The 21,898-nt window shown below is 56.3% G+C and overlaps 7 protein-coding genes across 7 annotated transcripts; 3 read left to right on the top strand and 4 right to left on the bottom strand.

Annotated features, from left to right (window-relative positions):
- Positions 1 to 936: 936 nt before the first annotated feature.
- W97_07063 (AGC/AKT protein kinase) lies at positions 937 to 3,666 on the bottom strand (the record flags this gene model as incomplete). Its single annotated transcript, XM_007784935.1, has 2 exons — positions 937 to 2,389; positions 2,447 to 3,666. The coding sequence occupies 2 exons, from the start codon at positions 3,664 to 3,666 to the stop codon at positions 937 to 939; spliced, it is 2,673 nt and encodes an 890-aa protein (XP_007783125.1).
- A 2,113-nt stretch (positions 3,667 to 5,779) lies between these two features.
- Positions 5,780 to 7,494, top strand: W97_07062 (uncharacterized protein; the record flags this gene model as incomplete). Its single annotated transcript, XM_007784934.1, has 4 exons — positions 5,780 to 5,831; positions 5,885 to 6,893; positions 6,945 to 7,087; positions 7,160 to 7,494. 4 exons carry the CDS (start codon positions 5,780 to 5,782, stop codon positions 7,492 to 7,494), a joined length of 1,539 nt encoding a protein of 512 aa, XP_007783124.1.
- An 864-nt stretch (positions 7,495 to 8,358) lies between these two features.
- Positions 8,359 to 11,235, top strand: W97_07061 (uncharacterized protein; the record flags this gene model as incomplete). The annotated part of the gene is made up of 4 exons (XM_007784933.1): positions 8,359 to 8,487; positions 8,580 to 8,718; positions 8,787 to 9,463; positions 9,520 to 11,235. 4 exons carry the CDS (start codon positions 8,359 to 8,361, stop codon positions 11,233 to 11,235), a joined length of 2,661 nt encoding a protein of 886 aa, XP_007783123.1.
- A 1,279-nt stretch (positions 11,236 to 12,514) lies between these two features.
- Positions 12,515 to 13,975, bottom strand: W97_07060 (uncharacterized protein; the record flags this gene model as incomplete). Its single annotated transcript, XM_007784932.1, has 1 exon — positions 12,515 to 13,975. One exon carries the CDS (start codon positions 13,973 to 13,975, stop codon positions 12,515 to 12,517), a length of 1,461 nt encoding a protein of 486 aa, XP_007783122.1.
- Positions 13,976 to 16,728: 2,753 nt separating this feature from the next.
- On the top strand, positions 16,729 to 17,848 carry W97_07059 (uncharacterized protein; the record flags this gene model as incomplete). The annotated part of the gene is made up of 3 exons (XM_007784931.1): positions 16,729 to 16,857; positions 16,911 to 17,289; positions 17,394 to 17,848. The coding sequence occupies 3 exons, from the start codon at positions 16,729 to 16,731 to the stop codon at positions 17,846 to 17,848; spliced, it is 963 nt and encodes a 320-aa protein (XP_007783121.1).
- Positions 17,849 to 18,691: 843 nt separating this feature from the next.
- Positions 18,692 to 20,095, bottom strand: W97_07058 (uncharacterized protein; the record flags this gene model as incomplete). Its single annotated transcript, XM_007784930.1, has 1 exon — positions 18,692 to 20,095. The coding sequence occupies one exon, from the start codon at positions 20,093 to 20,095 to the stop codon at positions 18,692 to 18,694; it is 1,404 nt and encodes a 467-aa protein (XP_007783120.1).
- A 730-nt stretch (positions 20,096 to 20,825) lies between these two features.
- W97_07057 (uncharacterized protein) lies at positions 20,826 to 21,806 on the bottom strand (the record flags this gene model as incomplete). Its single annotated transcript, XM_007784929.1, has 2 exons — positions 20,826 to 21,562; positions 21,614 to 21,806. The coding sequence occupies 2 exons, from the start codon at positions 21,804 to 21,806 to the stop codon at positions 20,826 to 20,828; spliced, it is 930 nt and encodes a 309-aa protein (XP_007783119.1).
- Positions 21,807 to 21,898: the final 92 nt, after the last annotated feature.

Below are 21,898 nucleotides of genomic sequence, written 5' to 3'. Positions count from 1 at the left end.
GGTCTGCCTTGCCTCGAGCGCGTTGTGTCTCTATAGCGTTTCTATAGCGTTTCTTTCTGGAAGAGACCCTTTGATGAGCTGGGGTTGCGAGTGGGTACGATGGTGTGGCACGAGATCAGAGAAAGGCATTTCTCGGAAAAAACGGGCTGGAGAATGCGCCTTGCTAATGTGTGTTTCTAAGCCGGATGTCCCTAGTGTGGTGGGTGAGATATTGCCCGACACGATGACCGTTTGTCTCATATGTAGTACAGCGCGTGGAGAACACGGGCTGTGACATGAACCGAACTGAGGTTCATCTCTCTTTCCCTACGTTTTGTCGCCTTGTAGGTGATCAATGAGGACGTTGTGAGCGCAGCCGGAAACCGAACGGTGCGTTGGGTATAACAGCACTAGTAACCGTCAAGTGCCATTCCGATAGGAACGTACGAGACAACGAACAGTCTTTCACTGCTTTTCATATGTACAGCCGGCTACTAGTACTAACGAACTTGGACCGGCCTGGCAACAGCCCCGCAACTACCCACAGCAATGAACCCGCTCATGCTCCAGCGCGATGCGTCGCTCACAGACTGAACAAACAACACTTCCAAGAACGCATTGCTCTCTCCATTCCACATCCCGCTACGGGCGGCGCCCACGTAATGCGCCGCCAAAACTCCCATACTCAACACGGCTGCGTCCTTGGCTCTACAACGGACCGCCAGTAAGGAAAAACGGCGCAGAGTCTCCACACAACAAACGAGAGATTTTGTTCGCTCCTGCAGGATCAATCACACAAAGTCCTGTGGGATAAACCAGCCCCCCCCCCTCGTCAACGTAAGCGATCGTGATGCGTAACCCACCAGCGAGCCAACCAATTAGTCCAAAAGCGCGAGGGTGATTGGGGAAAGGATGAGAACTACTGATGCAATCCCAGAGGACGAGCAATCAAGTAGCTCACGCGTCGAACCCCTGGTGGTTGAAGATGTCGTCCTCGCCCTTCGTATGCACCCGCTCAATCCCGCTCATGCGGTCCTCGCGGTCCTGGCTCCCGTACGGCTTGTTGATGTGCCACTCGTCGTCCTCCTTGTCGTCCTCGTCCATGCGCTCCATATCATTCTCGCGCTCCCGGAACTGCTTCTCGATGTTGCTTTCGTCCACGAAGGTGAAGCCCTTGAAGTTCGCCTGCATAGTCGGCGACAGCGGCGTCGAAGCCGGGTTCACGCCGGACGCGAGCGCCGCCGCCCTTGCATTGAGCGACGAAGCGTTGGTGTTGTTGAGCGCGTTCGTGAACTCCGGATCGAAGTTGGAGACGTCGAGCTCGGACTTGAGTTTCGGTTTGAAGGGTGGGACGAGGTTCTTCTTGCCGAGGGCTTCCCAGTCGATGTCGGCGAAGAAGGGGTGAGCCTTGAGCTCTTCCGCGTCTCCGATTGCGCCCAGACGGTGCTTGGGGTTGCGGTTCAAGAGGCCCTTGACAAAGTTCCTGCCCTCGGTGCTGAGTGCGTCACGGGGAAAGCGGACTTTGCCGAAGGCGATGTTCTTGTACATCTGCTGCGTGTCTTCGGCGTAGAAGGGACTCCAGCCACAGCACATTTCGAAGACGAGGACGCCTAGGGACCAGAAGTCGACCATCTTGGTGTAGCCGTGCTCGTCGAGTAGAACTTCGGGAGCGAGGTATTCGGTGGTTCCGCAGAAGGTGTTGGTGGTGTCGGTGTCTGTTAGGTTTGCTTTCGAGAGGCCGAAGTCGCAGAGCGCGATGTGGCCGTTAGCATCTAGTAAAATGTTCTCCGGCTTAAGGTCTCGGTATACGATGTCGTGTTCGTGCAGATGCTGCAACGCCAAGATCAACTCTGCAATGTAAAACTTCGCGCGCGCTTCATGAAAGCGGCCCTCTTTCTGCAGATGCCAGAACAACTCGCCTCCAGACATGTAGTCGGTAACGAGATACAGGTCCGTAGGTGTCTGGAAGGAGAATTTGAGACCGACAATGAAGGCCGAGTCGGCCGTTGCTGTCCGAACAAGGATGTTCCGTTCGCCAAGCGTATGTGCAACTTCTTTCTTCTGTACAATAACTTTCTTCGACAGCACCTTCATAGCGTAGATGCGACCCGTGTCTTTCTTCCGTACCTGGAAGACCTGACCGAAAGTGCCCTTGCCGATGAGCTTAAGGATCTGAAAGTCTTCCGGTCCGTAGTGCTTCTTTTCTGTCTTCTGAAAGTTTATGCGGAGGTGGATTTCTCCTGTGACTGTGTCTGCCTCGCCTTCTCGGGGCTCAAGCGGGAACCAGCCATCGTAGGCGGACTCGTACTCCACGAGGCTCGGGCAAAAGCGGACATGGCCTAAGAAAGCCTCTTGGTTTGCACGGTCGTAGACGGATACGTCGATTTCCGAGTGGTCGCCAACAACATCACTGTACAGGCTGTCAGGACCGCTTGGAACTGAGACATGTAATGAAGGATGTACTCACAAGATAGCCTCGTGGTCCCACTTTGGGTTCGTGACCTCTGCTTTCGTCTCCTGTGCGCCTGTATTGCTCCCACTGTGGCTGCTTTGTCTGCTTCTCATAGGTATCGCCATTGGCCTGCCCATTTCACTGTCCGTCCTTCTCATTACCACTCCATCTCCCTTCCCTGCACCGTCAGTCTTGCCACTAGTCCTGCCCTTCCTCGGTCCGTCTGATATGTATTCTGCCCATTGAAACTGACAGACACAGTATGGATCAACGCTTGGCTGTAGTGCACGACCTTCGGAAATGATGACGGAAAGTTTGCCCTTCGGAGGCGCGACGGCAGCACTATCTGACGTTCGAGATGTGCCGCTGCTTGACGACTGTGGCTTGGGCGACTCTACCCGATCTTCCTGCGATCGCGTCCTGGGTGTCTGAGGAGGAGTATTCTGACCGGACGACGAAATGCCGCCTTCTGTTAGCCTCTTGACCTTTTTAGCCGCTTTGGACGGTGAAGGGGGTCGCGAAGCAGTAAGAGAAGCAACTATCGGGCTGGAAGGGGAAGTAGTGGATATGCGAGTGGCCGGGTTCTCGATGTGAGCAGCAGGGACTGAGGATGTCGTAATAATGCTTGATAAAGGGCTGGAGATGGCAAACGTGTGCCTGCGCGCTTTCGAAGGCGACTTCGAAATGGCCTTGCCATTGTGCGAGAGCCGCATGCGAGACGCAGGCGCGCTGCCGTCGCTGCAGCCATTTGTGCTGGGCTCGTCTTTGCTTGCTCTATGCATCGACGAGGCAGAGGATGTTGGAGGGGTCGGGTAGGAAGAGGGAGGGCCAGGACGAGAGAATGTCTTCTGATGGGACATGTCTGGCTGCTCGTGAGGCAAGAGTGGCGGGAGCCCGCCATCTCCGCTAAACGCCTCGGTCGGTGAAGCTGGAGCTGTAGGCAGAGCATCGCCGCCGAGTCTCGGCAGGGATCTATGCTCGGCCTTCTGCTCCGCCGCACCACTTGCAGCAATGTGTGTAGGACTTGTGCTACTAGTATGCTTTGGGCGAGTACGGAAAGAGTCACAAACCTGCCCGAAGTAGGTGTGAAGTATGCTTGGCAGTCGTTTGTCCGTTAAGTCTGGTCGGGGGGTCGCCGCGCCTGGTGGTGTCGAGCTACCGGAGCCCAACTGCTCGTGTCCGTCATCGTCGCCGGTCGCCCTGTACAGCGTTGTAACTCCGTTAGCAGACGCCATTGTAGGATTTGCTCGACGTGAGAAAGAGCGTGTAGAGTGGAGGAGTGGGAGGAGAATAGAAGGGGTAGGAAATTCAGTGAGAGTGACGACTGGTTGCAAGGCGATCTAGGCTTTCTAGAATCGCTGACTTGAGCATCGAAAAATCATCGAGGTTCGGCGGCAACCCTGGCCCAACGCTTAAGCGAGAGATGAGCCACAGCAAAAGCGGCTGTGTGCGAGTCTTCCATGCCGAAACTGCAAGGCGACCGGCCGACAGCGACTCCCGAAAGTTTGAGGCCTAAGTTGTTGGGATTGCAGGGCATGCGGAGGGTGATCCGGACTTGACCTTGCGGTTCGGTCTTGGAGGGCTCACCTACCTGTGTAAAGTGGCTTGGCGCAACAGATCGGTGGCGGTGTGGTGGAAAGACATGACCGAGCACTGTCGTACGCAATCGGTTCCGTCGCTGCTGTAGTTGACGCCTGTTGTGGTGCCGGACGAGGTGACGAGAACGCAGCGGCTGTTGAGAGGGCTGGTACCAGGCCGCCGCGGGATCGTTTTTTTCGGCCCACGCTCCCGTCCTCTTGGCTGCGTAGGCGACCGAGTCTGACGCTGTTGGGAAGGCGTGTCGAGGGCGAAAGGAAAGGGCTGTGAGCGCGGATTGAGGGATGATGATGGGTGGGAGAAGGCGCTGCTCATGCTAATCGCGTCATGTGCGGAAAAGTGTTCGGTCCCGCTGCTGTTCTCGCCGAATGGAAGAGGCCGATGCAGGAGGCCACTGACTACCAGTCCTCGAGAATCAAGCAGGACACACCGCTATGGTCTTGAAGGTAAGTCGATTAGAACGTGACTTTATATCAGCTCTGCAAGCTTTTGTGAACCTTGTGTATGCGATGTGCTGCCGGTTTTGGCGATTCTCTCCTCTCCACGGGAATAGTCTCTGGATAACTCGATCTCATCCACGTTTGCCCCCCCTGCGTGCCGTGGAGAACTGGGAAAGATTGCAACTGCAGCGGCGGATACACGGCTTTTCTACATAACACCTCGAACCCTTGGACGATGCTCATGGCTTGCACTCAGCCCTCCGTTGCGACCTGGATCGGCCTGTGAATGGCGTCTGACAGGTTTCTGATCCAGATTGCTTCTCCAGGGAACCAAGGAACCGGGGGAATAATAGCCTGGCTTTCACACGAGCAGCAAGTGGCGCCCAATGCTACAACGCTATGTAGAGAGCTTCACGAATTCGGATCTATCCGACCCACCGCTAGTTGACCAGCAAGGCGGTCCATCTGAGACTATGCTGCTGCACAGCGACATTGCGTTGCCTAAAGAACGCCTGGCAGGAGCTCGTTTGACAACTCATGGCTCTACAAAGATTCATAAGGTCCACAAGACCCATCTCGCCCTTTCAGCGTCACCGTCCATCAGCATCACGGGGCTAGGGGGCCTCCAGAGCCTTGGGCTTAACCCGCCTCGCTGGCTGGAAAAAGCCCCCTTCGTTGCTGTCAAACCTCCCCGTGGGGTATGATGAAGCTCGAATCAAGTGTGAGATGTCCTAGTCAGTGGCCCTGCAGAAGGTACCGATAAGCGTGCCTGGAATGGTAGAGACTCAGCTGAGCAGTCATGAGGCATCAGCTGTGCAGCTGACTGGTCGCCGTTACACACAATTCCGCTGCCCACTTCCATTGAGCAAATGCTTGGGCAACGGAAGGGACTTTAGCCTCTCACTGCTTCGATGTATGTACCCCAATAGAACGCTGTATCTCGGGGCGAGGGAACGACGCAGAGACAGCAGGGCGGAGAGCTGGCGTCGGACAAAGGGGCCTGGTGATATCATGCGGCAGCTCACTGCATGTCCTCGGCGTTCCTGAAAAAAGGTGAAGATGGGAGGGCGCAGAGTGTGTCTCTTAACTAGTGCCGGCATGTGAAGCGATGGAAGTCATGGTGCGGGCCCGACCGTGAATCCCGGCCTCGGACGATATCCCGCTCTGCGGTTTTGCCTGTCCCGGACTAGCGTGATTTCCCCCCGTCGCGACATCGCGAAGTTCAACCGTGTGAAGCTCCAACGCGGCCATACCCACCTTGGACCTTGAAACACCCCACCACAATCATTTCCTTGGTAGTACCTGCTTCAAGATGCCTCCTCGCAGGTCGCGGGGCGCAGCGCGCGCTGTAATCACCCCCATGAGTGCGTACCCATCGCTTCCGTAGCTTCGCGCACATTTCGCTAACACAACGCAGGGACACCGACTCCCGCGGCGCAAGAGCAATCGGACGAAGAGATGGTGGACGGCGAAGAGTCGCGCGTCGAGAGCCAACAGGAAGACGAAGAGGAAGGAGAGGAAGATGGCGGAACCCCTGCGCAGGAGTCCGACGGCCAGCAAGCATCAGACCGCTCTTCACCTCGCGAAGTCCAACCCTTTCCACGGAAACGTCGCCTGGGAAGACCGCCCAAGAACAGACCTTCAGATTGGCCCAATACAGACCCCAACACGGATGGAGGTTCAGATAGAGGTACCCCGCAGAGGCGCAGGCGTGGCCGACCATCGACAGGCGGATTCCGTGGACGGCCTCGCGGCGGCCCGTCGCACGTCACTCGCGTACCCATCGACAAGGAGGGAAACACGGTGGAGGTTATAGACGACGAGGTTGCGCTTCCAGAAGACCCAGAAGGCGAACAGAAGGTCGACAAACTGGGCAATCTGCTCGGTGGGAGAGACTACCGTGTCCGTGTGTTCACAATCATGGGTCGAGGTGAGAGAAAATACATGCTGTCTACGGAGCCTGCTCGTTGCACGGGCTTTCGGGACAGCTACTTGTTCTTCAACAAGCACATGCAGCTTTACAAAATCATCGTAGAAGAGGCGGAAAAGCGCGATCTCATCGCGCGAGACATTATCCCGCACTCCTACAAAGGGCGTGCTATTGGTGTTGTGACTGCGAGGTCTGTGTTTCGAGAGTTCGGTGCGCGCATCATCATCGGAGGCAAGAAGGTCATAGACGACTACTATGCTCAAGCTGCAAGAGACCGGGGTGATGTCGAAGGAGAGATAGCAGATCCAAACGACAAGCTCCCGCCTCCCAGTGAGCCTTACAACAAGAATCAGTACGTGGCCTGGCACGGCGCGAGTAGTGTATATCACACCGGAGTTCCCAGCGTGCCGGTTGCGAACGGCAAGGTCATCCCGGGGAAGCGCAAGCTCAACATCACATCAGCCAACTGGCAGTTTGAGCATGCGCGCGCTGCAAGGTATGTCACATGACCGTGAGCACGGCGCATCGTATCACTGACTATCTCCAGCCGTTACAATTCAGCGCTTGCAGCCAGCCGCCGGTTCAACCTTGAAGGCGTGTACGATCCGCACACTAACCTAGTGTTCCTTCCGAAGATCATGCAGCCTTCCCATGCCAAGTGGGAGGAAGTTCTGCCCCCTCAAACCGGGAGTCAATCTAAGAGGAGACAGCTCACCAATGGTATCGACGGCGTCACGAACGGAATTCATGAATACAGCTTAGACGGCCCTGCATCAAGCGATCGGGCTGTGCCGTCCATCTTCTCACCAGTACCACCAGTTGTGTCTCGGAACTTCCTAATAACGGATATCCAGTTCGTCTCGCCGCCGATTGCAGGCTTAGGTGTGCCTGGCCCGGATGGGGATTTCCATGACACTGGCATTAATGGGCTTGCGAATCTGCCGTCTGCAATACTGGAGGAACTACCGGCAGAATGCCGACAAGCGTTCGAGAATGCGAAGATGCAAGAACGAGAATGGAAGAGCTCGTTCGGCACCGAGTCGCACGATGGCGCTAGGGCTCAGCTGAAAATTGGGTTTGCAGGCGTTCCGGTCTGATCATTGTCACATCGGGGGGGTCCTCGGCGTTTACGGGCATTTGGAGAGGGGAAAGGACAAGACCAATAGGACGGATATATCCTTCTGAAAGACTTTATGGGAGTTCACTTCATGGTGCTACCTTCTCGTCTTCCTCTCTCATACCATTCGGGATCTGATCAATCTCTTTCGGCACGTGATCAGCATCGAGCGACTAGGTACAGCAAATGTGCCAGTGCTTTGGCGTTGTGGTTAGTTTGGACATGCAGTCATTATGGCTATGTTGTCGCAATTCTCAGTTCTCAACAATCAAAGGCTTTCTCGAGGACCATAATCTGAGCTTAGTTGTCGTGACTGTTCTTCTTCCGGCTTGCATGCTTTCGTCTGCGACAAAGGCATTCTCTGTTGCATTCCTCAAGGCTCGCTTCCGCACGCGTGCGGCCCCAGGCTACCCACAACTGCGATCGGACAAAGGAATGTGGGATCTAACACCGTCTGCTTCGGGACGAACTTTTCTCGATTCAATTGGGTCTATACGTGCGTCGTTGCCACTCCCCAAATCTTTTCGCTCTGCAGGTTTCGCCCATGAGATCGTCGACAGCATCTATACGGTACTAGCTGTACAAGATGAATCTTCTCAGCGAGTGCCTTCCACCGTTCCGCGACCTGCGCGACTACCCCGAGCTCGGCGGCTGTATGTGACACTCCAATCATCCAATCAATGAAGTCCTGCTAACTTCGTACCAGACGGCAAGGGAAGACTGTGCTCCCCGTTTCCGCCTGGCAGTAACCTCACATGCTGCCTGCCATGTCCCATACAAGACTATGTGTACCCGGATAGTGAGTGGATTCGATGGTCACACGGCGACCTTCGCTTCTGACAGAATGCCAGACTTCGCCTCCAAGCTCAAGATCGCCCAGTACTGCAGTATACCTTCGCTCTTAGCATGCGCCTTCCTGCTATTCTCCTTTGTCTTCCTGCCGCCAGAGAAGAGCCAGAGACATTACCTCAGCGTAGGATTGCTTATCTCAGTTCTTCTAATTACCGTACGGTTCCCCTTGGAAACTCAGCGCAGGCCCATCCAGCTAACACCATGATCCCATAGATCTCATTCATCATACCACTCGGCACCGACCCAGACCTTTGCTATGACCAAGTCACGCCGCACGATATGTACAGCGATATGTCTTGCGCTTGGACAGGGGCGCTGCTCCAAGTGGGAGGCATGGGCGCCGTGGTATGGGGTAAGCAGACCACTCCCCCCTCCCCAAACCCATCATATCGTGGAAAGCTGACAACACACCGTCGACAGTCCTCCTCCGCACAGCCTGGCTCCACATTCGCATCTGCTGGGACCGCGAACCCGGCCTGATGTTCGCGCTCTTCTCAATGATCAGCGGCATCACCATTCCGGCCGTCTTCCTCGCCTCCGTCCTCGCCTCGTCCGGCGTCTCGTACCGCACCGGCCAGGTCTGCTTCGCCAACCATGACAAGTCTTTCGCGGCCTACTGGGCCTGGCTCATCACATTCGCCGGCCTGTCGCTGGTGTTGCAGCTGATTACTGCCGTATACTGCGTCTACATTTTCGTGCGCAGTCAGCGGCGAGAGAAGGCTAGAATGCGGGGTGGGATTTCTAGCCAGACGCATAGAACGGCGCAGGAAGGGGGCTCGCAGCTACGGAGCGGCTTCGAGCGTGTCAGGCACTCGTCTGTCGAGTGGCGCAAGATTCGGAGGCTGTTCCTCTTGCAGTGGCGAGGCATTGCTATCAGTACTCTTGTCGTCATTCAGACAGTCTACTTCGCAACGACCTTCATCAACCAGGACAGCAAGCTCGACATCGGCAGGACGAGCGCCCAGGACATGCTGAACTTCCAGGCATGGGGCACCTGCCTCGTCTTCGCTGGCGGGAACAAGAACGCCTGTCTGAGTTTGGCTGAGAAGATTACCGGAGGACCCCACATCGTCATTTCATCTGTAGTCTGGGCAGGCGTACGTCTCTCCCATTCCCCCCCTTTCGAAACGCCCCATACTAATCTCTCCACCAGCTCTCCGGCGTAATCTGCTTCTTCTTCCTCGCCCGCACCTCAATGTTCACAGCCTGGCTCACCCTCCTCACGGAGCCGGCCCACCGCCTGCACACGCACCTAACCGAGCGCCGCGCCCCCAAAGACGAAGAACACAACCCCTTCTCCTACGCCTCGGACAAAGAAGCCGCGAAGCGCATCTCAACCGCGCCCTCGCACTCCTCTCCCCACCGCTCCGCCATCTCGCGCCACCGCTCGCGCTCCTCCGTCGTCAGCACCAAGACCACCTCCTCCGCCAAGAGCAACACCAGTGGCGGCTCTGCTTCCGGCGGTGGCGCGGGTGCCACGAACGGAAAGAGCCCCAAGCACTCCCCCTCGAACTCGCAGCACAAGACCTTGAGCATCATCTCGGAGTCCTCGCCCTCCTCGCCCTCCTCGCCCACCACTGCTGCCGCCTTGGCGGCCGCAGCGGCGGATAAGTCTCTCCCGCCTACCCCCGGCACGCCCGCCACGCCGCGCATGGCGGTGCCGAGCAAGTACCGCGTCCCGGCCAGGCTGAACCCGGTGCCGCGCATCGTGGCCGTGGGCCCGAATGCGCCGACGAGGGTGGGCCTGCCGAAGGAGGTTATGGTTGGTGGATCCAGGGGGTCTAGAGAGGTGGGCCTGCCGCCTGAGCGCAAGGCGAGCGTTAGGGCGAGCGAGGCGTTTCCGAGCACCGCGGCCAGGCTTGCGGCGGAGCAGGAGCTGGAGGGCATGTTGGGGATCGGCGGCGAGGGTGAGGGTGAGCGGGACGGAGGGGAAGGGGAGGCCGGAGAGAAGGAGGAGAAGGATGGGGAGCAGCACCAGGAGAACGGTATCCCCGCTCCTACATCGCCGCCCATGACATCGCCGCCCATGACACCGCCGCCCATGACCCCTCCGCCGTCTTCGCCTCCGCCATCTTCGCCCCCGCCGTCGTTGCCCCTGCCACTCGAGCCGCCTCAGCAAGACATCAGGCACCCCTCCGTGCTGATGCCCGCGACCGCGAAGGCGCAGCTGGCCGCAGCAGTGCGGGCGCAAGTAGTGCGAGAGCTAGCCGCGCCCGCCCGCTCCGGGTCTCCACTGTGGGGGCGGCCCGAGCACAGCGAGGCCCTCCACGACGAGGCCGAGAGCAGCAAGGCCGGGCAGCTGAAGGCTGAGCGAGAAGAGGCGCAGCAACAGGGCACGCTGATGCCGGATCCGCGCACGCTGCTGCGAAGCCGCGGCGGGTTGGGCATGAACCCGGTCGTCGTTGAGCCGGCTGCGGAGGTCGGTGGGCAGCAGGCCGGGAAGGTGGAGGAGGAGGCGGAGAAGGCGAGGGAGATCGAGGAGCAGGGTGATGTGCAGCCGAGTGTGAGCGTGGCCCGGAAACCGGTCGGTGGTGCGGCGGTTGCGGCGCAGGTGGAGGCGATAGAGAAGGCGGAGGAAAGGGGAAAGGTGGAGCAGAATGATGAGGAGGACGATGAAAAGGAGCAGAAGGAAGAGAAGCGTGAGGGGAAGCAACAGGAAGTAGTTGCTGTTGGCGAGCCGAGTCCCAAGTCCATGGCTCTCACTCCTCAACCCAAGGAAGAAGAGGCCTCGAAGGCTGCGCCGCAACCTCAGACGCAGACACTTTTGCGTACTCCATCACAGCATGGACCGAACTGGCCGCTGCAGAGCGGACCGAAGATGGGAGAAGAGGATGAGGATAAGGACGGGACGTACTTCTATGCGCTTTAGTGCTCGCTTTAATACTGCTACGAGGTGTCGGAGACAACCTTTAGACCTACATAATCTAAAGCCGATTGCTTGTTCAAAGCTCAGAAAGTTCCAATCACGTGCCATCTGAGAGGCTTCAGAGCTGGGGAAACAGAGGCTTCAGCAACAGGTCAAGATATCTTTTTCGTTTTATATTCCCATAGATCTATCCCACATGCTCCCTCCATCCAAGCCCTCAGTAAAGAAGCGGGAGCGAACACAAACCCTCGCTCAACCAGCACAAGAAGCTGCCATGGGCGCACGCACGCGCCGAAGCACCGAAAAAAAGTGTGGGCCTCTGTGGTATCTTGAAGGACTTCGAATGGCTTTAAACACCCCCCACCCGGCTCTCTAACAGGATAAAAGCAGACGCTGAACCGACCGAACCCATGAACCCGCCATCGTCGCGCAAAAAAATATTTTCCCGAAACCCTGAGTTACAACCTGATTACTGTGTGAGAAGCCTGCCTGCTTATGAACGTAAGTGAGGAAAAGCAAGTGCTGAAGTATCGTCATGAAAGGGTAAGACGATGACGGGTAAGCCGGACGACCAATAACATCGAGGCCCTAGAAGGAGGGAGCCCCAGGCCGCCGTGACTTGTCGTCGAGCAAAAGAGTGATCAGCAAAGAAAATCAGAGCGCATGCATGCAGACGCGGCAACCGGGAGCGGCACAAGCTGCGACAAGACAAAACCTCAAAGGATCGAGCCGAAGAGCGCCCGATGCAGAAGTTCGGAACCCAACCCCCCAACACCACGCAACCGCAGAACCGAACCGAGCCGACCCGCGATCTATGCCAGTAACAGAAAACCCAGAGCAAAGTCTAAAAGAAAGCCTAGATGGAAACAGAGAAGTAGAAACAGGGTCGTAGCCGCAAAGAGGCGGCCAAGGAAGTCATAAACAGTCGCCCAGAACGCAGGCGCAGGTGTGAACAAGCGAAAACAAGAACGCAAGGACGCTTTTGGAAATGCCGCACAGAACTTTTGAGAGCAAACATAGGCGATAAGCAAAGTTGTAGGTAGAGTTAGGTTACCGGATAGGTTATTGCAAGACAGTTTAGGCTATCATGCGAGACCATGGATGCATTTGAAGAGTCCCGCGCAGCCACCTGAGGAGGGAACGAGCACACCAAGTGATGGTGAGCTCGATCAAGATGGCGGACGGATAGCGGTAGGACCAAGTAACGCCAATGGCAAGAAAGACCACTGTTGTTCGTGACAAGCTTCGTGTCTGAGCCAGACATGCAATGGTGCTAGTGTGTTCAGCAGACCACGGGTGTGGGGCGATAGCCATGAGCCATAAGGTATGGCTGCTGCCGTGCGCAATACATGCAGCTGCACCCCATGCCGTGGCCACTCCACATCTGCTGTGGATACTGTGGTGTGAACGGGGTGCCGTAGCCCGTGGGCTGCGACTGTTGCTGCGCTTGCGCTTGTAGCTGCGGAGGCTGCGTTACTGAAGGGTAGCCAAACATCGATCTGCGCGAGTAGCCTTCTAGCGGTGCCCATGTTCCCGGACCACCGTAGTACTCAGGAGTAGTGGGACCAGTAAGAGGCGCCGAATCTGGCGAGGTGTCGGTCGCCGACCGAGGGACTAGCCAGGGATCGTACTGAGAAAACCCCGAAGCGCTGTACCGATTGCGAGCTGTGGTAGCTTCGTACTGAGTAGGTGCAGGCTTATTGAAAGACTGTTGGAAGCCCGCTGACGAAAAAGCCTTGGGCACAGGCCGCTGGTGCTGAACGGAAGTATCAAGCGGGCTAAGCTTGCTCGGCTTTGCCGACCGAGCGATCGCCTTGACCTCGTAATCCTTCCAGTGTTCAAGCCAAGAGCAAAAGCCTTGCTGTTCGGTAGGGTCGCGGTGCAGATGGAAATCGATGGCCACGAGCCATTCTCTTTCCAGCTGGTTCAGGTCTAGCACGTTGATGCCGCTCACTTCCGACCACGACCTGTTGATGAAGGTGTTGTCGTCGAGAAATTTGCTACCGAGTACGAGAGCGATCGTTAGCAGCCTGTAGACCTGGCCCTCCACCGCATTGTATCGGCCGCCGTTCGACAGCATCTCCATGCGGATGGAGAGATACTGAAGGCTGAGAAGGATGGTTGCCGAAGGGAGTCGCGTGGCGCTGAGCACTCGGTAAACCCATTTCCTAAATGATGGCGGCAACGGCCGACTTGATTGCACACTTCGAAAAAGGTCAACGTCTGCAATGCAGATCGGGGATTTGAGAATCTCATACATTCCCTGTGCCATCTCAGATACGAAATCCGTCATGCAGTCCATGTCGTAGTCAAGCTTAGCGGATACACCTCCGACGGGCTTCTCTTCTTTGGCCTGCTGTTGCGCCTGCAGATGCTGTTGGCTCTGGTGGCTCATGTCCGCCTCTGCCATAGCCATCTCATCAGGAATGCGCATAGGAGGGAGCATCGGCGCTCCGATTGGCTTGTAAAACGTATTCTGCGATGAGAGCCCTCCCATGGCATTGCTGTAGCCGGCGGTTGGCTGATAAATTAACGACTGGGGTACCATGGCGGGCTGTTGGCTGTAGCGGTCCGCGAAATCATAATAGCCTTCTTCTTGACCTCCGGTGCCTGGCTGTACCACAAACGAACCCCTCTGGTACTGGGAGACGCCGCAAGAGCTGTTTCCATATCCGTTTGGAATGAACTCCGGTGGTGTGAGTGGAAGCTGCCGAGGCGCGGTGCGTGGGTAGAAGGACGGCATGATGACGATAGTCGGAGGGATTGGAGAAACGGTCTCGCGATGAGCGACACACTTTGTAGCGTTAGTGTCGCAGATCTTCCCTGGCCTTGAAGGAGGCTCACCGTTTCTCTTGCCGCTAACCGCGGAGCTTCGAGCTGAAAAGCTCTGGCGCACTCAAAGTTTGTTGCCTAGTAGCTGTGTGTCATGCGATGGGGGTGTGTACTTCTTTTAGCGTTGGTAGTATTTTAGAACAAGTCGTTAGAGGCGTGAAAGGAGGTTTGACAGGCTGCAGTGTTCCACGGTTGGCTGACAATGAATAGGTTGTATCAGTAACGGAAGGCTACCGCAATACTTCCAAATGATGTCGCCGACGAAGCTAAGTTAATAGATCGTCGTTGCAAGGAGGCGAAAGACGCGTGGTCGTTTTCTTCGTACTTCCTGTCGAGGAATTGTTGGATGAAGTGAGGAAGGCGCAGGTGGACAGCCGCTGGAACGCTGGATATTAGAAGAGGCGTAGACAAGGGTAGCAAAACTCGGCGGTCCCACTGGAATCGGTCGTAACGATAGCCGGTGTGTTTGGCTCGAAGGGATATGTTGCGTGGCCTGTTTCAGTCGGCGAGCGTTGACACAAGGCGACGGTCAACTACGGAACCGGGACGCCGGCTGTACCACGAAAAGGCTTTTCGACAGGAACCAAGGCTGAGCGGCACCAAAGAAAATCAATTCGAGAACCGCCGGACGCGGAGGTGGTTGAAGGATGGGGCGACGATGTCGGTTTCTCCCTTCGACAGAACTGGGGGGAGGTCTTGCTGTTCGGAAGCGCACGAGCCCGAGGCTTCTGAGGCCGGCACAGTGAAACGAGCCACCCAACGGTGCGTGGCCTTCCAACTCGAGCTCAGCTTAGCTTGGCGCAGGCAAGGAGTTGGAGCGTCGAAATTGCGCCTCGCCGTCCAGTCGCAAAGGGTTGGAAAGGATGAAGGGGGGATAGGTGTTGAGGGTTGCGGTGGGAGGGCAATGGAGGAGCGAGGAGCGAGGAGGAACGGGATGTCAGAAGGGCGAGCCGGGCTCGATGTTGGAACTGACGAGGGCCGCTGGACGGGCCACCGCACTCTGACTGGCACAGCAAATGAGAAAAATATCTGCCTCCGACCCTCGCCGCAACCATCACCCACCAACTGCAGCCGCACGCGCGAAGGGCCAAGTCATTCGCTGCACAACCGAAAACGGCAGTGGTGAACGCGCTATTTAAGCCTTGAGCTGGCGCATCCACTTCACGAAGCCGGCCACTCGTGCGCCGGCCACTCGTGCGCTTTCTCCGGCCTCGACACTTTTATTTTCCAGCGATGTCTCTCCGCAGCAGCATTTGGCGCGGGCGACTTCTTCCGCTGTGTGAACGCTGAAGGTGTTTGCATCGATGTGTGTGTCATCCGGCGAAGCGGGACGCTGTTCCTTCTGCCTGGCTGACCCGCTGGTTGTCCCTCCTGCAGCCTGGCACCGCTCTGCTTGCGAAGCACAGCCCAGGTGATTCACGATCTTTGTTTTAGGTAGTCAAGTCGGAGTAGATTACGAATTGTGTCAAAGATCGCCCTCACTCGTCAAGACACACTCGACCTGCCTGCGCCTTTCTGTTGCCCAGATCATGTGCACCGATTCTGACTGTGCGCAACTCATCCATCCATCTGCAAGCACTTAAAAAAGCGCTCCTAGCCACGCACATCCCGTCATCAACCCCCCATCCTCTCTACATCACGATGATGAGACCGCGTCGAAAAAAGCGCAGCGTAGCGCCGCGTAAGCGTGCCTGGCCTCAGATCAGCTCCGCAACTGGCCATGGGCAGCAGCCCGTGCCATCTGCATCTGCAGCGACCTCTGCCGTTGTCGGCATCATGCGAGGTCGAACTCGTGTTCCCCGCCCACCCACCGCCGCTCTTTTCCCTCACCAGCGCCCGCGCAGGCCGCTGCTGGGTTCCGTGGCGAGCCACTCGAGCAGAGCCTGTCGTCCACGGCTGTTTTCGGTTCGGCGAGGCAGAGCTGGCCGCGTTGACAGTCGGCGTTTCTTGGGGCCAAGATTTGGTGCATCATCAGCCAGTTCCCGTTCGTGCCGTTGAGTGATCGAGACCTCAAAACCCGCTGTGCCGAAAGAAACTCAAAGAGCGCTAGGGGTCGCAAAGATGCTTCCTTATCACGTGACCGTCACCAAAATGCCAAGATTGAGTGTAAAAAAAAAGCCACGTGATTCAAACAAATCATAGGCAGTAACACTCTATTTTTTCCAACTCCCCTCATAACTAAACACGACCTCGGTGTGCGGCGAGCATACGTTGTCGACACCCGACTGCTGTTCTGAAGAGCGCCTGACGACTAGCAGACCAGGAAGGCCATAAAACGCTTCCATCCAGCAATTTAGCCAAATCAGCCTGACCATCTAGGGTTGGGTAAGGCGACCGCTGGCCTCTGTTCTCAAGCTGTGCCTGTCTGTGAGTCTTTGAATTCAAGTGTAAACTCAGCGACTTGCTCCAACACAATTCGACTGCCTCTTGTACCCAGAGGTGCGCGTTGTTGAGTTAAATTAAACGCGGACCTCGGCATCTCGGTTGCTGTTCTCCAGAGCTTCCCCAGACACCTCAGCTCCCCGCAGTAAGTGATAAGAGACCCTTACGGTAAGCTTCATTGCGACTCTTTACACATCTACAGGTCTTTATCAAATCGTCCATTATATACATCTGTATCCCAGTTCCCGTGATACCTCGCCTCGTTCTACACTATCCCACACAATGTCCAAATCCTCGGAACCAGGTGTCGGCTTCGAATTCCCCAGCTACCCCGTCTCATGGCTTAAGCGTGACGTCCTCCTGTTCGCAAATAGTATAGGCTGCACAGCAGATGAGCTGCACTTCCTTTACGTAGGCTTCTCTCAATTGCCCTTTCCAGGCCCCAGAAACTCACCCCAGTTCAGGAGCTCCACCCCTCCTTCCAACCCTTCCCTACCTACCCAATCATCCTCCCCTTCAAGCACACCTCCCTCGACGTAATCGACTTCTACGCCCGCTCCGCCTCTAGCGCGGCCTCCATCCCCGGGGTGCCTAAACTTGACACCCGCCGCGTCGTCGATGGCGAGCGCAAGATTGAGTTCGTGAAGCGGCTCCCGGTGACGAGCGAGGAGGGAGGAAAGAAGTTCGAGGTCAAGAGCAGGGTGCTGGGCGTGTATGATAAGGGCAAGCCGGGGACGGTAGTCGAGACGGTGCAGGAGCTTGTGGATGGGGACGGGGAGGTGTATGCGAGGATGGTGGGGAGTGCGTTCTATGTTGGGCAGGGGGGGTGGGGTGGGCCGAAGGGTAGGTGGACTCCTTTCTCTTCAGTAGCTTTCTTTGCTGCTGGGCTTGTTTGCATCGTAGCTTGGGGGACTTCTTTACTTGTATACTCACCTCATGTGAAACAGGTCCGAAGACGGTCAACTTCCCGCCTCCAGAAGGTAAGAAGCCGGACGCAGTTGTGGAGCACCAAACTACACCCACCTCAGCGCATCTCTACCGGCTGAATGGTGACTACAACCCCCTCCACGCAACCCCCGAACCAGGCCAGAAGATGGGCTTCGGCGGCGCTATCATGCATGGCCTATACTCCTGGAACGTCGCGTGCCACGAGCTGCTGCGCACGCTGGGCGGTAGCGATCCAGAGAATATCAGGGAGTTTCAGGCGCGCTTCGCAAGTCCGGTCAAGCCGGGCGACAAGCTCGTGATTGAGATGTGGCGGACGGGCGAGGAGAAGGGGAGCGGATTCGAGGAGGTTAGGTTCGTAGTTAAGGTCAACGGCCAGAAGGTGTGCTTGAGTAATGGACGGGCGGTGATGAGATGCGTGGGGAAGAAGGAGACGAAGACGAGTAGTAAGCTATGAGGTGTGTAGACTGAAGTTGCAGTTGAAACGTTTTAGTAGTCTCTTGTAATCACACTGTTGCCTTTCCAAAGATGAAAGGAGTTGCGCCTGAATGGAATGATACTAGTAGATTTGTGAGGAATGGCGGTAGATAGGTAGCCTCGCCATTCGTCGCACTCGACCTTCGGCATTTTGCCAGAGTGCACCAAGGTCCCGGTGCTTCATTTTCATGCCCGCTGTGAACACTCTGCGAGCCGCTGCGGTCTGTCTCTGCACCTGTGTGGACCTGCGCCATTGCGCCGAGACCCTCATGCTCTTCGCGATTGCCGTCGCCGGCCTGCTTTTTGCGGGCAAGTTGGGTGCAACCGTCGGTGCCTGTTTTGGGGCTGCCGTTTTACTGCGACGTTCTACGCAAGCACCGGTGTTACCGCATTCGGCCACAAAGAAAGGTTAGTCAACCGAACCACCTGTAGAAGCGCATCGGGTAAGTGATGATGCGCTCTCCACTCAATGTTCGGTACACGGGTTACAGGGGGTGATAAGTCGAGTCTGTTTTAGACTTATGAGGTCACGTTTGCATTCAATGGTCCAAACTATGATCACCTCATGAGCTTGGTGTAGCAATGTGCCATGAGGTTGATAATGAATGCTTCGCTGTTTGACAGAGTACTATCCAATGCCGCAATATGCTCCAGTAACACCAATCACAGTCTGCTAGCCCAACCCGTGCGTATTGACAAGCGCACGAGACATTGCTCATGTACCTGACCCGACCCAACCCAAAACGTAACAGAAAAGAAAGAGCATACCCAAGAAAGAAATGCCAATGATGCTACCATCCAACTCCACCTTGCGACTCTTCCATCACGGTTGCTGCCCTCCTGTAGGAATCCAGGGGACCAGTTCTCTAGTATCATCATATTGCCAGCCAGATGGTAGTTTCTCGAGATGCGCGAGGTCCTCAAGCACTCCGTCCCTGATCTGGACCTCCAAAAGTTGCATGCCAACTTGTAATTCTTGCTTCCATAGGCCCCATATCCGGAGCGGACTAGTTTGGCGCTCCGCAAAGCTATCTACGCGAGTCCAAGGCAGATCCAGGACCTTGTAGCCGTCGTTGAGCTTCGTATGGATAAATTTTACATGACCAGGGAAGCGGGAGCCTTTGGATGTGGTGATCCAGCCTGCCTCGCCTTCGGCGAAATCGCGCGACGCCGCCTCGGGGCCCCAGAGGTCGCGGCCATCTGGTGCTCGTATCATGCAGGCATCTGAGAAGGCCGGCGCGGAGAGGTATGGAAGGCTGGTGGTCATGTCGCGCAAGACATCTCGCACCACGACTGCACTGTATTCTCGCCAATCGAGCCCAGCACGACGACGTTGGTCGAGAACAAAAAGTTCCTTGATCTTCGGGAAGGCTCCTGAGCGCAGCAGCGATTGGAGGTGAGGAAGGAGCACCCCGCGGGCCTCGGTGTTTGGAAAAGCCTCATGAACGGGGTACGGATTTGGGTGGCACACTGCGGCCGAGTAATAAGAAAATATCTCGACGTTGATGAGCAGCCGCTCGAGATTCGGGGCAGAGAAATCGTTACAACCGCCGAATAGGCAGGGGCAAAGCTCCTTCACTCGAAGCCGCAGGTTTCGCAGTTGGGGGAGAACTCCCCGGAGAGAGAGACATAGGTGCTGTGGTTCGGTAGGATGATGGTAGAACCTGTCGTGGCCCGCGGTGTCGATCTCGAGATTTTTGACCGATATTGGGAGGTTCAGTACCAGCGCATTCAGTGAGTAGCGCGGCATTGGGCGCGCTGTGTTCAGAGTACCCCATAGCGTCGAGAACGTTTGCAGATTGCCGAAATGAGGAAGCATCGCTGCTAATCTCTCGAAGTCACGGGTGTATCGCCCGATATCCGCAAAGCTAGATAGAGTCAGTGGCCCGAAAGGGGCCGTAGGGCTACTGAATCCCGCGGTACTGCCACTGATGTGAACGGTAAGAGACCGGATATGCTTCCCATGACGGACACCGAAGGTGTTGACAAAGGGCTGTAGGTTGGTGCTAGTGAGGACGACGTCGCGGCAGAGGACGGGATAGCCGATGTCCAACCATGCCTGGCAAGTAACCAAGCAGTTCAGCAGATCCGTAGCTGAGTTTTGGCGGACGTGCTTGAGGATTTCTTCCAGTTCCTCTAATGAGAACCGGGAACTGGCAGGCTCTTGAGGCGTTGAGCGCGAATGCTGAGGGATCGTGTGCGAGGTGTTGCAGTTGCTGGAGGCCATGGTGATAAACTCGAGCGAAGGCGGGAACTGACGTGGAATGGGAAAGAGTATGGAGCTGGCGCTGGCAAAATCTAATATACTTAGCCCGCAGGTGAAGCTGCCGACCAAGTGATCGGTGATCCAGTGTGAAGCACATCTGTGAGTGTACCCTCACTGTTGTCGAGACAGAAAACAGTGTCCGTGAAAGGGGCGTTCGTTAAGGCGCTGCACCATGTGACACAATGGTCTCCATGTCCGCCTTAACGTCGCCAACTATGCAAAACCATAGGTGGAAGCGTAGCCCAGCCATCAAACCGTCGTAGGCGGTTTTCCCGCTCGCAATCGGGTTGAGAGGAAGCGTGAACGTTTTGAATTGGGCTTTGATTCCCGCTGATAGCCCTGCAGAATTCCAGAAGCTGCTTATAGACATCCGGCTGGGAGACTAAGTTTGGTGTATTACTCAAATTGGTTACAAGTTAGGCGGGCTTCAAATTCAGGCGGCTTGGAACATATACAAGACCGACGGTTGAAGGTCCTGCCGGATTCTTGAGTGATGACATACAGCTAAAGGTACATTTAAGTGCCTCCCGGCGTCAGATAGTGTTAGCCAAGGAGAGCTAGAGGGCGATCAGAGGATCTTATAGGACTTACAAACGTCGTTTGATATCCTCTGAACATCGCGCTGACGAACACTTAAACATCTCATTGTGATATCGAAGTTTGTGCGCACGGTTTCCGTCATTTCCGCCTATTACATCCATCTTCCCAAAATTGGTATATGCTGAAATAGTTCATCGTACTCCCGCCCCACCCATCCTCCCGCCGGTCCAGCTCTTCCTACCACTCCTAGTCCTCCGGCCATCCAGACAGCCGTCACAAGCGCACTGACAGCATTAATACCGTACCACCTCCGTTTCTTTAGCATCTGTCCATGTTCTCCGTGCTCCGTCACCTGATTTGGAGTCCAGCCCAACCACTTCGCCCATCCCCATGTTATGTGCAACACGCCCGCGGCGACCAGCGCTCCAAATCCGGCAAAGCTTATGGCGGGAAACTTCGCAAAGCCATGGCTCACATACTCAAGGCCGATCCCTGAGCTGCCACCAGCATGGTATAGCGGGATTACTCTATTGATGAACGCGTGTCCGGTGATAAAAGGCACAAGGAGGTATCCGAGCTTGCTCGTCCCGCTAACAGGGGGCCATGGTACGTTGCGCCGATCTTTTCGCGACTCGGCGCCGTAGCGTTGAAGGTTCTGTCTGCGCCGGTAGATGCGCAAGGCCAGGCCGGAGCCGATATGCGCCGCAAGCGGAAGGACTATGAGCAGGGGTTCGAGGGGGAAGGACTGATAGTATGGCCGTGTTAAGAGCAGGTAGGTGTCACTTGCGGCTATGGACTTTGTAGCTAATGGGATTATGGCGGTGTTGGTTATGTGGAAGACGGCGTAAAGGGTGAGCGGGTAGGTCGAGTACCGATGAAGGCGGGAGACTGATAGGCGTCAGCTTGCTAGACTTGAGTGTGCCTCAGAGGAAGCAGTACGCCAATATACAGGGGTGTGGCCGCTAAGGCCGAGCGTCGTTGAGCGCCGGAGAGGTTCTGGAGGTGGAGATGGCGTGGAAGCTGAAGGGAAGTATGATTCTTTGATCTCTATCGGGCTATCTTCTACTGGAGAGGGCTCGAGCTCTTGCAAGCCCATAAGCCTCTCCTCGTCGACTGTGATGGCAGCCATCATGAGTCTTGGCGTGGTGTTGAGGGCAAGCTGAGGTCTGGCGGGAAGATGCAGAGTCGTCTCACGGGCCGCGGCTGTCCATGTCCGTAATCAAC

This window comes from Coniosporium apollinis (assembly GCF_000281105.1).
Source record: "Coniosporium apollinis CBS 100218 chromosome Unknown supercont1.37, whole genome shotgun sequence".
NCBI lineage: Eukaryota > Fungi > Ascomycota > Dothideomycetes > Coniosporium > Coniosporium apollinis.
This window is presented reverse-complemented; position numbering and strand designations above follow the sequence as displayed.